This window comes from Phacochoerus africanus, chromosome 16 (genome assembly GCF_016906955.1).
Source record: "Phacochoerus africanus isolate WHEZ1 chromosome 16, ROS_Pafr_v1, whole genome shotgun sequence".
Classification (NCBI taxonomy): domain Eukaryota; kingdom Metazoa; phylum Chordata; class Mammalia; order Artiodactyla; family Suidae; genus Phacochoerus; species Phacochoerus africanus.
Window position 1 is genome coordinate 7,165,738 of NC_062559.1, and position 14,224 is coordinate 7,179,961.

Genomic DNA, 14,224 nt, shown 5'->3' on the forward strand with positions numbered 1-14,224 from the left:
CATTGCTTATCCATTCTAAATGTAGTAGTTTGTATCTACTAAACCCAAACTCCTAGTCCATCCCACTCCCTCCCCGCTATGCCTTGGCAACCTTCTTGTGGTATTTCTTAACCTTAGTTATATCTTTTTGGTCTGGTGGTCTATGACCTGGGGTCTGACCATACTTAATCTGTGAAGGTCATCTTTCCCTCAAAAATAACTCAGAACAGCACATAAACAGTGATGCTGATCAGAAACCTGTTGCTTAAGGCACTTGACCTTCCATTACTCCTTATTGATTAGGCAAATATGTAATCAATTAGGCATGGGCTGGGACAAAAGGGAACACATGAGGAATGAGGGGATATGAACAGAAACCCAGGCATTAGTTTTAACTATTAATTAGTGGTAGGATTGGGTTTTGTAATTGCCCTTCTGTGTGGGTGCAAGTAAGCTACAGGCTTCTTCAGGAGACAAAAGTTCATGGTGGTGGTAACATGTTTTGAGGGTGGCGCTTTTGGCCCTCTAAAGTCAAAACATCAGTGAGATGGGCACCCGCACATGCCCACTTGGAGGCTCAGTGGTTCCAACCAGCCTCAACCTGCCAAGATTGATCTGGTCATAACTGACTCCAAGTTCTTGAAAAACAACTTGAACAAGCACCTTATTGTTCAAGCTATGTGATGCTTGAAGGACATGTAAGGTTTTTGTAGCAACAGTTAGGGTGAGCTTGATCAGTGAAGGCAAGTTCCAGCTCATTATTTATTAAGCAAGTTACAGTTTAATGGATCTAACTGATAGCCACTCTTGGTTTCATTTATCCACCTTCCACGTATTCCCCTCCAAGGAGGCCAGAGATTGACCAAAACTCCCTGAGCAGCCCCAAATTCAAGATTATTTTCCAGGCAGATTTTTCACCCCATCAGCTTCAGTACAGTTTTTTTTTTTTTTTTATTGCTTGTACAATAGGAAGGGAGAAGATATCAGAGGAGTGGTTTTCTTGTTCTAAAACAATGCCCTTCAATTCCTGGCTCTCTCCATTTCTCTTATTTACAACTTATCTAGCCATGCACCAACGCCCAGGAAAGGCAACAAGCCCAGGATCTTCTTACAGGCAAAACAGCTTAAGGAATATGTAGGCAGAGTTTACATACAGTTGGGATAAATTACAGGTGCTACATCTTTGCTAAATATAAGCTTGAAGAGGCAGACAGTCACTGGCAGACTACCTGAATTCACTCTCCCTTTAGCATAGTTGGGGTATGTACATATAGATATAGATATAGATACAGATACAGATACAGATATAGGGCATGTATAGCATTTTGGTCAGGACACATGTCACTCTCACACTCAGAAGAGCTCATTTACCTGTTAATGTTATTTCTATAGCTTTCACACTCTTTTTTCTAGCCTTCTCCTCCTTCCAAATCTATGAGAAAAATATGTTTTTCCTGCTGGAGCTGTAAATCCATCTGTGAGCTCTGCCCTCAGACTTTTCCTTGGACTTTTGAACAGCATCTCTTGAGAATCTGGGCACTCAGAACAGTTATTTGTGTTCTGTCTGCCAAATGTCCTACCTTAGCGTACATCAGAATCTCCCTTCCAGCATTTCTCTGTTTCTTCTTTTGTCCTATCGTCAGTATTTTTCTTGTGGGATGATTATCAGAGCACCTCTAATTTATTCAGCTCTTCTTGGTTTCTTCGTGATTACTTTCTGAATCCAGTTTCTTTAAACATTTCCCAACCCCCCAATTTCTGCACCTCACCTCAATCTTTCTCTACCACTAGAGAAACAGTCTACCGCTGAGTCTCAGATCATTACAAATTCTAGATACAGGGAAAATATGGTACAAAACTGCTTATTAACAAATTGGGGGTTCAAAACCCCTCTCCAATTTTGTTACACCTTATCACTGGAACACTAAAGTGATCATGGTATTGCTCATCCTCATATTTAACAAGACTTAATGACGTATTTGCAGCTCAAGCATGAAAAACTTAATTTTCCCATTGACTGGGGAAAAGGATGAGACATTTAGAAAAAGAGAATGACGTATATCACAGTCGCGTGACTGTCGTGATTCTTTTAAATTCTGCTTCCAGATCCTTTCTTCCAGAGCTTTGGCACATGTTCGTGGGACTCTATTCTGAGATAGATATCTTTTTTTCCCCCAAAAAAATCCTTATGTAAATTTATTATGCAAATAAAAGTTCACCAAGCTTGGAATATTTGCCTCACAGATCTCTGGGAAACATACTCTGAAAACCAGATCTTTGCATGGGGAGATCTATTCTGTATCAGGTACTGGGGAGTTAAGTCACTGGACTTATTTATTTCTTCAATGTAATTGAGGAAAATTGGATAAAGAAAGTCAGTCCAGTGCAAGTTAAGCAGGATTTAAAACCTACACTCCTTTTGTGATGAAATGCAGTAGGACAGCCCTAAATAATATCTTAGTGGCTGTCCCCATTCCTGAGGGTGGGGCTGAGGGTGGTCTACAATCTTTGGTTGGAGGGTAGCAACCACGGAGTATGTTCCCATAGGCTTGACTTACGATCTTGTCTTCACTGTGCACCATATGTCATTTTCCCATCCTGGCCTTAACAAGCATCATGTCTAGCCGTTTCTAGTCACAAAATGTTATTAGACGCCCCCTGGTTGCATGGTCTCCTGCTTCTCCTAAGTTATGCTTCTGATTTTTAGCACTTGGGAAGTTGAGTAGGTGGGGTGTTCTTTTCACACCATGTAATCCTAGATGCCTGTTTCTTCTTTTTGGGCCCCATCTGCATAGCAGTTAGCCCAAGTAATAGACGTCAACATACTGCTTCAATGACAGAAGGACTTGAGCTAAATATGAGGAGATCTGGGGACAGAGTAAGCTTAGCTTTGTCACTGAATTCCACTAGACATGGTTCTCACCTTTCCTGTGTTCATCTCATCACATCTTTAGTGTGATGGCTTCTTCCCTTTCTATCTCTATTGATGAATTCCACCAGGAAACTATTTCTAGCTGATCTATCCATCCCTGGTTAGATGATGCATTCCAGAATATCAAAAAAAAGTTATTTAATTGTGTTCTTCTCTCTTATATTTGAACATAGAATCAACCAGCTTTGGATTGAGGCTAAAAATGCCCCACTCTTACTATGCCTGGTGATTCCCAACTTTGTTTTTTTTTTTTAAATTAAGGTATAGTTGATTCACAATGTTGTACCAATTTTCGCTGTACAGCAAAGTGACCCAGTCATACATATATATGAATTTCCCTTTCTTACATTATCTTTCATCGTGGTCTATCCCAGGAGATTGGATGTCCCTTTCAATACAGTAGGACTTCATTTCTTATCCATTCTAACTCTAATCATTTGCATCTACTAACCCCAAACTCTCAGTCCATCCCACTCCCACCCTCTCCACCCTTGGCAAACACAAGTCTGTTTTCTATGTCTATGAGTCTGTTTCTGTTTTGTAGATGGGTTCATTTGTGCCGTACTTTAATTCTGCATATGAGCTATATATGGTATTTTTCTTTCTCTTTCTAACTTACTTCACTTAGTATGAGAACCTCTCATTGCACCCATGTTGCTGCAAATGGCATTATTTTGTTCTTTTTTATGTCTGAGTAGTATTCCATTATATATGTGTACCGCATCTTAATCCATTCATCTGTCTATGAACATTTAGGTTTTTTCCATATCTTGGTTATTGTGAAGAATGCTGCTATGAGCATAGGGGTGTATGTATCTTTTTGAATTGTAGTTTTGTTCAGGTATATGCCCAGGAGTAGGATTGCTGGATCATATCCTAGTTCTATATTCAGTTTCCTGAGGAATCTCCGTATTGTTCTCCACCAACTTTGTTTTATTTGATTATACTTACGAGATTTATACTTTTTAAAATCATAGGCAGCATAATTTTTCCATCTTCACTTTTTATCATTAAAATACTTAAATAAGGAGTTCCTATCATGGCGCAGTGGTTAACGAATCCAACTAGGAACCATGAAGTTGCAGGTTCGATCCCTGGCCTTGCTCAATGGGTTAGGGATCCGGCGTTGCCGTGAGCTGTGGTGTAGGTCGCAAACGTGGCTCAGATCCCGTGTTGCTGTGACTCTGACGTAGGCCGGCAGCTACAGTTCCGATTGGACCCCTAGCCTGGGAACCTCCATATGCCACGGGAGTGGCCCAAGAAATGGCAAAAAGACCAAAAAAAAAAAAAACTTAAATAATTGCACAGACAAAGCTGAACTCTTGGATGGCAGAGAATGCTGTATGAAATACTTGAAATGTTTATAGATAAGCAGATATATGATGAACTTGGCAATGAGAAAGGTAAGTTAGGTATGTCGGTGTGAGTATGTGCAAGGTCATGTCTACAAAAGCCTAAAGTATACAAATCGAATATTACTTGTTCTCTGCTCTTTAGGGTTCAAACCCAGATGCTGCCAATGAGATGCATCCTAGAGTAAGGGCTTTCTTGGTATTAGCAGTGGGGAATTGAAGACACCAATAATGACTGCTTCACAGAGTTGTTCAGAGGATCAAATGAGACACTGCCTGTGGGAAGCACATGGTAAGGTTGTTCTTGCTTTGAGAGAGATCAAGGACAAGGGAGAAGGATGTATTTCCTGAGTCCTTAGGTACTGGAGATGATGAATGTCCTTGAGTTGGTGAAGAAGTCAAGGAAGCTGGTCCTGCTGATAAGGAAATACAAGATGTCTCTGATTTTGGCATTCACATTAACAGGATTCTACCTTTATGAAAGTGTTTCTTTGCCATACCTTTTCATTTCTTCATACACCGAAATAGTATACAGAATGATAAACAGCATGTGTGTATGTGCAATTACCATTTCATAATTGTGAACAGGTCCTCGGTTTCTCGTTTTGGTTTCAGTCAACATCTTTTCTCTGGTGTCCATGACCATGATTCCTTCATCACTGTCTTCCTCTCCTTCCATGACCAGCTCAGAAATATGCATTTAGGACTCAAACCCCTGCTTATATGGTCAAACTGAGGTCCTGAGAGAAGATGATCTGAAGCTCATTCTTGAGTGGGAAGATAAATCACACCCAGTATCTCGATGCTCAGGTCCTGGTGATTCCTTTTTTTCTAAAAGAGATGCTTTTTACTATTTCAGCATCTCTCTCATTCCTAATTGATAAGAAGACAGTTGGACCCAATATTTTCCTGTGAGTTGACCACAGATAAATATATTTCTTAGCTCATTATTTTTGCACCTGAATTGTCTGTGTCTAAAGCAACCGATGCCCACTTCTTTGCCCCTACTCCCTCTCCTCCTCACCAGAGCCCAGATCCCAGGGCTGTAGGGTTTCTCCAAGCCCTGTGCCCTCAGGATACAGCAGAGGGGTAGAAAACAGTTGCAGCTGCCTGGGAGGCTCCTGTGGCCTCACAGTTGTCTCACTGCTCCCTGGAGCTCACCTCTCCCAAGCTGAGGATAAGCCTAAGTCCCCATTGGAGGTAGCTGCTCCTTAGGAACTGCTGTCGTGCTGTATTCAAGCCTTTGAGAGCACACAGGCAGCACCGAGGAGAGCTGGAGGCTGCCACCTTTGCCGGTGTGTTTTGGTTTCAGGTCCTGGAGGGCAGGAGGAAGGTCATACAGAGAAAGGACCAGGCAGGGTGAGGTGTCTCCATCCTGTGTTGTGTTTTTTTCTGTTTACTCTGGACTGTCCCAGATGTTCTGGGTTTGGGAACTGTTCTGCAGGGAGCTTAAGAGGGGTCTCTTTGCTCCATTCAACTCATTGCCCTTGTGTGCTTGTCCCCTGGGTGGGGCCCCTACCACTGAGTCCTGCATCTGGACCTGGGCGGCAGGATGGGACCTGGGGTGGCTGTGTCCCCTTCCTTCCCCTCAGCCTCTCCTGCCCCTTTCATTGCCCTCACAGTGCTTGCCATAGTTTGCCATTTTAAACCTACTTGCTTGTAAGGTCTGGGGCGATCTCATTCATGGCTGTGTTCTGAGAGCACTGGTAGGATCTAGAACACTCATTCAGTCATATATTTCTGAATGGATGAGTGGATGAGTGATTTGAGTTTCCTGGGTCCTCTTGTTCCCTGTGCTATTGCTGATTTGGGTGCAGCAATGAAGTTATAGTAATAAGACCCTACATTGGTTTCATCTTGCCTTTCCTCATGGGAAGCTCAGGGTCTTCTGTTCCACCCCATTTCTTCTGCCCTTTCCTTAGAGACCTAGGCTCAGGGGCAGATCAGCCTTGATGCCTTCCTTCCTCTCTGACTCTGCCTGCTCTCTGAGCCTTCACATTCCTTTCACTGCCAGACACATCATCCTTTTGCAACATTCTTTGACTCTGGTTCTTGTCGGCTAGTCTACTAGTTCCAGTGTGCTGTTTACCTCCATGTCCTCCCTCTGTCACCCACCCTCAAAGACTTGTGAACCACAAGGGGATAGTCACACACCTACTTTGCCTACCCCTCTGTCCCATTCCTCATCCTCACTTTTTCATTCACTTGAGAAATCCGACATGTCCCAAGGCACTGATGATTGAGATCATTGCTACAAAAACTCTGGTGAGAGTATTCACCCCCATTGCATTCTCAACTATTGTTTTTTTAAAGAGTCATTTTCTGGGAGTAGGAAAGTCATTTCAAACGTCCAAATCCAGGAGTTCCCATTGAGGTGCAGCAGAAAACGAATCCAGCTAATATTCATAAGGACACGGGTTTGATCCCTGGCCTCTCTCAGTGGGTTAAGGATCTGGTGTTGCCGTAAGCTGTGGTGGAGGTTGCAGATGCGGCTTGGATCCTGCATTTCAGTGGCTGTGGTGTAGGCCAGCAGCTACAGCCCCAATTAGACCCCTAGCCTGGGAACTTCCATATACTGTGGGTTGGCCCCCCACTCCAAAAAAAAAGCCAAAAAAAAGAGGCCAAAATGCATAGAAATAATTTAGCCAGGAGAACTGAGAGGGTTGATATGGAGTAAGAGAAAAATGTGTAACAGGGAGGGGGCTTTCTGGTGGGTTCCAAGAATCTAGAGGGTCATGGTATGGAGACAGCAGCATGTCATAGTTGCTATTGGATATTTTGACAGAGTTATGACCCATAAAACCTACAGCATGAAGGGTGTAGATAGAGATGAATAGGGCCTCTTACCAGTGAGTATCCTCACCAGGGATGTGTAAGGGAAACTGACAACATCCCATGAACCCCAGACCGGAGCCAAGTATAGACAATACGTGGCCCAGTCCAAGGCACGCACTAAATGGCCAACCAAGGCCTTGACCATTCTGCTTTTTAATGCTATGGCTACACTTAGCCTGGTTTTGTGGGGCACTGCCTTGTCTCCAGACTGAACTTGAGCTTGCCTGGGCCACAGGGCTATAGGACTCTTGGGCCTGAGAGAGGGTCTGTTCTGTAGCAAGGGCTGCCACAGAGGCTTCGCTGAGGAAAATGATCTGTGGAAGACCCCGCTGCAGAGAAAAATCGATTCTACCCTCAACTTGAATTTCATCTCTGTTAATTTGGCTTGTGTCAAACAATCAGTCTTGTAAATAAAAATTTGGGATGTAAAATTACTCGACAAGTACAGCAGGTCCTAAAACATACTCCAGGGGGCTTGTCTTGAGCAATGGGCTATGGTTTGCTGGATTGGGGTCTGAATGAATATGCATGATGGACAAAGCGAAGAGGGCACCAGTCATCAAAGCTGAGCTGGGAGGGGAGACCTTAAACAGGGCAGGGGAAGTCTAAGGGTGGCAATTCCAGAAGACAGGAGGGAGGTTGGTAGGAGGAAGGCAAGATAGGTTGGGGTGAGTGTGTGCTGTGTCCAGTGCTGCAGGGAATCCTGGAAGAGGAACAGTGCCGTGTAACAGAACACACAAGACTCTTATATTTAGAAAGTGGGGGACCAGGAGGCACTCTGTTCCACAGAACAAAGGCCCTAGGCTTTAGCCCACAAGATTTTTATTGAGGAAGGTGATTAGTATTAGTTGATTTGATTGAGGAAGATTAGTATTAGTTGGATTAAGGAAGGTGACAAGATTAGTGGGCGGGAACAGGCATAGGCATAGGCATAGGCATAGGCATAGGCATTGGCATAGGCAATAAGGAGGTTATTATCTTAGTGATATCAAAGGTGGTATCCTTAGGTCATAGTGCTGCTGTTTATAGAATAACATAGTTAATGCATAAATCCTTTATCTTGTCTTTGAAGGAGACTGTACTTTAGAACTCTGTCCATTGATACTTGCCTTCTGCAGAGTTCAGCTGTTCCCATGGTCTCCAACAAGTGTGTAATGGTGGGGGCTGTGCTGGAGGCCAGTTTGAAAAGGATGCCAGCTAGTATGAGGTAGGGTGAAGCCTGCTGCACTGAATGGAGAGGATTATGAAGCGGTGTATATTTTTACACAGGTTGGCAGGCAGAGAGAGGTGTGGGCCAAGAACAACAAGCAGATAAGATTCTTTTATATTTTCAAGGTTGTTCTGGTTAAGGGAGAAGGCGAGATTTCTGAAGGAGCGACTAGAGGGGCAAAAGAAGAATGAGATGTGGGAGCATTTGTATTTAGAAAACAGCAGAAAGACAGGGAGCCAGAGAAGGGGCCAGACAAAGAAAATTCAGAATTGTCCCCAAATTAAGAGTAGAGTGTCTGAGTAGTCGATGGCAGAAGCAATTTCAGAAATGTGTGATTCATAGCCTGGGATGTCACAGAGGAGACAAGGAGGACCAGGGTTGAGCACAAAGTATGAAAAGAAGTAATATATCAGGTACCTAGTCCAGATCCTGGGATATGGAAAGAACTCTGCAGGTGTGACTATGATGAAAAGACTATTGCCTTTGGCAGCTAGGAAAGGTTTGCCAGACCCAGCCAAATGTCCTGCAGAGAGTTGGCTCTTAACAAATATGTTGAATGAAATAATGAGTAGAAGCCAAAAAAGTAAGAGTTTAGGAGTGACGGTAATGTGGAGATGGCCAATTTCTAAATCTGTTCATCAGAACCAGTCAGTTCCTTATGACCCTTGGGACCTTCGGCCCTTTGGGAATAGTGTCTCCTGGACATTGAGGTTGACCATGCTTAGAAGCCAGTATGCTGAGGGAGTCAGGCCAGTCGCCAGGGACCAAGGTCAAAAGAGAAGTTGATGACAGTGTCCCACTGATTTCCTGGCTTCACACAGGTGGTACAGAGAACAGACCTCAAAAGCAATGAGTAACTTCAGTGTTGTCAGGGAATTTGTGCTCCTGGGATTTTCACATCTGCATGAGTTCCAGATCCTCCTGTTTGCTTTCATCCTATTGATATATGTGCTGACAGTTCTGGGGAACCTGGCTATTATCACCCTCACATGCCTTGACTCCCGCCTCCACTCACCCATGTACTTCTTCCTCTGCAACTTCTCCCTCGTGGAAATGCTGGTCACCTCCACTGTGGTTCCTAGGATGCTGGCAGACCTGCTATCCACTCACAAGACCATGTCTCTGGCTGAATGCCTGACCCAGTCCTTCTTTTACTTCTCCCTGGGCTCTACCACCTTCCTGATCCTCACGGTCATGGCCTTTGATCGCTATGCGGCCATCTGCCGCCCTCTCCACTACCCAACCGTCATGAATGGTCCAGTCTGTGTGAAGCTGGTGGTGGTCTGCTGGGTGGTTGGGTTCCTCTCCATCGTCTCCCCCACCCTGCAGAAAACCCAGCTCTGGTTCTGCGGCTCTAATGTCATTGACCACTACTTCTGTGACTCGGCCCCACTTCTCAAGCTTTCCTGCTCCGACACCCACCACATTGAGCTCATGGACTTCTTCCTGTCCTTGCTCTTTGTGCTGTCCACCATGCTGCTCATTGTGGTCTCCTACGTCCTCATTGCGGCTGCAGTGCTACACATCCCCTCCTCCTTCGGGCGCCAGAAGGCCTTCTCCACCTGCACCTCCCACCTCACGGTGGTGGTTCTGGGCTACGGCAGTGCCATCTTCATCTATGTGAGGCCAGGCAAGGGCCACTCCACACAACTCAACAAGGTGGTGGCCCTGATGACAGCGGTGGTGACCCCATTCCTCAACCCTTTCATCTTCACTTTCCGGAATGAGAAGGTCAAAGAGGTCCTGAAGGATGTGTCCACAAGGATCCTCCTCAGCGACTCAGCTGCCTGCAGATGAGAACATGGGGGTGAGGGTCGTCCACTGCAGGTGGCACCCAGGTGCCCCAGCTGGAGCTTCTTGATCTCCTTCTTATTAGTCTCTCCTGTTCCCTCTCCCCTACAGGCATTTCTGTTCACTCTCTACAGGGAGCTAATGAACTCATATCCTCTGTCTCAAAAGCAAGTGTCTGTGAACCTGTGATAGTTAAGGAAGGAATGATTTCAAGGGACCTGGGGGACGGGGAGTGAAAACAGTGTGATAATGCCAATTAAATGGGATAATCCAAATAAAGCTTTTAGTTCAAGGTCTGGTACCTTGTAAGAGCTCATTGACTATAGCTCTGGTTGGAAAAAATGTGCTCCTAAGTCCCCCCTACCTGGTCCTGTGCTAGGGTTTTGTTCATAGTCCTTTACATTTCTTTTGTGTACAGCCTTGTTTTTTAAGGGAATGTGTTCCTTTTTCAGGAACTGGCTTCAGAGTCTAGGATGGGGTTCTATAAGTGGGAGGTTCTCTGAGAAGAGCAGAGGGGCCTGACATCCCCAAAACAGAAAATGTGATGTGCCTTTCATTGGGACCCCCCTTCTGGGAGGGCTCCTGGGGCAGAAGCACCGCTCATGCCCAGGCTGCTCACCACTCCCTCCTGGACCCCAAAGCTCTTGACTTCAAACAGGAATGATTCTCTGGGGGCCAGACTCCCATCCCTCTTACATAGAAATATCATGAGGGCCCCATGCCTAGAAATAAGGGCTTTACTTCTTTTTTTTAACCTTCCTGTGCACTCAGGGAAGAGGGGGATGCTAGATCACTGCCCCTGATTTGTTGCCTCCTCCTCCTCATGGGCTAGCACTGCTTTTCTCCCACAGAACCTAGGATCTGTGGCCCAGAGGGAAGGCCCTCTAAGATTGGGTTTCCCGGAAGCCGGCTGGCCAGGAGGTTGCCAGCAGTCCTGAGTGGTAAGGCAAAGGTGGTAGAAGCCAGGCAAGGAGGAAATGGAGCAGGATGAGGGTGCTGGGGCATGGACTGGAAGGCAGGGGAGGGAAGGCATTAGAAAATCATGGACCTGCCTGGAGAATAGACTTGTGGTTACCAAGGGGTGGGGGAGGGAGTGGGATGGATGGGGAACTTGGGGTTAATAGATGCAGACGATTGCCTTTGGAATGGATAGGTAATGAGATCCTGCTGTGTAACCCTGGGAACTGTGGCTAGTCACTTATGATGGAGTATGATAATGTGAGAAAAAAGAATCTATACATATATGTGTAACTGGGTCACCATGCTCTATAGTAGAAAATTGACAGAACACTGTAAATCAGCTATAATGGAAATAAATAAAAATCATTATATATAAAAAAAGAAATCTGGGAATAGATTACGGAGTCAGGAAAAGATGATGTGAGTGGGAATAGCTCTGGTGTCAGATTTCTTTTTTTTTTTTTTAATTTTTTTTTAATTTTCCCACTGTACAGCAAGGGGGTCAGGTTATCCTTACATGTATACATTACAATTACATTTTTTCCCCCACCCTTTCTTCTGTTGCAACATGAGTATCTAGACAAAGTTCTCAATGCTACTCAGCAGGATCTCCTTGTAAATCTATTCTAAGTTGTGTCTGATAAGCCCAAGCTCCCGATCCCTCCCACTCCCTCCCCCTCCCATCGGGCAGCCTCAAGTCTCTTCTCCAAGTCCATGATTTTCTTTTCTGAGGAGATGTTCATTTGTGCTGGATATTAGATTCCAGTTAAAAGTGATATCATATGGTCTTTGTCTTTCTGGCTCATTTCACTCAGGATGAGATTCTCTAGTTCCATCCATGTTGCTGCAAATGGCATTATGTCATTCTTTTTTATGACTGAGTAGTATTCCATTGTGTATATATACCACATCTTCCGAATCCAATCATCTGTTGATGGACATTTGGGTTGTTTCCATGTCTTGGCTATTGTGAATAGTGCTGCAATGAACATGCGGGTGCATTTAAGTAGAGTTTTGTCTGGATAGCTGCCTAAGAGTGGGATTGCGGGGTCATATGGAAGTTCTATGTAAAGATTTCTAAGGTATCTCCAAACTGTTCTCCATAGTGGCTGAACCAGTTTACATTCCCACCAACAGTGCAGGAGGGTTCCCTTTTCTCCACAGCCCCTCCAGCACTTGTTATTTGTGGATTTATTAATGATGGCCATTCTGTGGTGTCAGATTTCTTACACCAGGTTGAATCCGGACTGAGTTGGGATCAGCAAAACAGGATAGAGGGTACATGTAAACTTCTTACTTCTGAATCTACTAGCTCCATTTGCAGGAGAGACCCTGGTCATCATTTTCAGTGTGGGGGTCACCCCAAAAAACTCAAGGCTGTGAAGAAAAGGGGTGGTGGGAAGGGAAAGTGTCCCAGGGTGTCGCCCTGAAGGCTGGGTCTCTTGTTGTCATGAGGAAGCTTGATCTGCATTTAAGCTCTTTTCTTTTTCCTCTCATACCTTTTTTCTTATTTATTTATTTACTTATTTTTTTGGTCTTTTTGCCATTTCTTGGGCCGCTCCCGTGGCATATGGAGGTTCTCAGGCTAGGGGTCGAATCGGAGCTGTAGCCACCGGCCTACACCAGGGCCATAGCAACGCGGGATCCGAGCCGCGTCTGCAACCTACACCACAGCTCACGGCAACGCCGGATCCATAACCCACTGCGCAAGGGCAGGGACCGAACCCGCAACCTCATGGTTCCTAGTCGGATTCGTTAACCACTGCGCCACGACGGGAACTCCCTTATTTATTTTTAATTAGAGTTTAGTTTATTTACAGTGTTGTGCCCATCTCTGCTGTACAGCATAGTAACCCAGTCATACATATATGTACATTCTTTTTCTCATACTATCCTCCGTCATGGTCTATCTCAAAAGACTGGACATAGTTCCCTGGGCTGTACAGTAGGACCTCATTGCTTATCCATTCTAAATGTAATAATTTGCATCTGCCAACTCCAGGCTCCCTGTAAGCTCATTAAAAAAAATAACTACCACAGGGCACGTTCTCATTTGTGGCCCTCTGCAAAAAAAAAAGTGGGCTGATAATTTTGAGTCTTCAGGAAAGGCCAGCTGGGAAAACATTTTCTCATCCTGAGAACTTTCTTTCCGCTGCATCTCAAAGGACTAATTACTTACCCTCCTTGCAAACTTTGTGAAAAACTCAAGAACTAAATGGGAAGCAATTATCTCCTCCTGACAGGCAAACATTTTCCTTCAGCTTCTTCCTTCTCAAATAATCAGCACACAAATCCACTCAGATTTTCCTCCTGAGAGATTCCTACCTGCCACTGTCATCTCTGCACACTGCCTCCTAAAAATTTAAAAATAAACAACAGCCTGCAGCAGTCTCTTGTCTGTTTTATACACTGTTCCCACAGGAGTGGGTTCTGGCCAGTTTGGGGAAGGTATAACGTGCATTGTTGCTCCACATTAATCACCCAGTCCTAACCAGCATCACACAGGGTTGGTTTTTGTTTTGTTTTGTTTTGTTTTTTGGGGCCTCACCTGTAGCATATGGAGGTTCCTAAGCTAGGGGCCTAATCGTAGCTGTAGCTGCCAGTCTATGCCACAGCCACAGCAACGCCAGGGATGGAACCCGAGTCCTCATGGATACTAGTTGGTTACGTTAACTGCTGAGCCATGATGGGAACCCTAGGCTTGGCTTTCTTAATAAACTTGCCTGTGTCCCTGTAGTACTCAAAGGGTGGTCCCTGGACCCTCAAGGGTCCCTCCTGGGGGATTTTTGGAAATGCAGATCTGCGGCCCCACCCCAGATTTGTTGAATCTGAATCTGCGTTACAACAGGACCCTGGGCGATTCGCGTGCACAGGAATATTGAGAAGCACAGATCTAGACAATCTGCCCCTGGGCGTTCCAATCAGGAAATCGTGTAAGAAAGCCCTCCTCCTAATCTCAACCACATGAGTGGCACTGGAAGAGGGAGCCTGAGGTTAGGTTATATGTGCTATTATTGGAGCCACCCATTCTTAATGACTCGAATTCCTGGTACTATTTCTGGAGACCATAACCAGTATTTAGGCCCCTGAGATTTTCTTTCTACTCTGACCTTAAACTTCTTGAGGGACCTTAGCCAAATGGCCCAGCCTCTGACTTGCTTTTAG

General features: G+C 44.9%; 1 protein-coding gene across 1 annotated transcript; it reads left to right on the forward strand.

Annotated features, from left to right (window-relative positions):
* Positions 1-9,157: 9,157 nt before the first annotated feature.
* LOC125117224 (olfactory receptor 6V1-like) lies at positions 9,158-10,114 on the forward strand. The gene has a single exon (XM_047762954.1). It carries the CDS (start codon positions 9,158-9,160, stop codon positions 10,103-10,105), a length of 948 nt encoding a protein of 315 aa, XP_047618910.1. The 3' UTR covers positions 10,106-10,114.
* The last annotated feature ends 4,110 nt before the right edge of the window (positions 10,115-14,224 follow it).

Excerpts from the sequence above, each read along its gene's own strand:
- LOC125117224 (XM_047762954.1), top strand. The coding sequence starts at position 9,158 with ATGAGTAACTTCAGTGTTGTCAGGGAATTTGTGCTCCTGGGATTTTCA.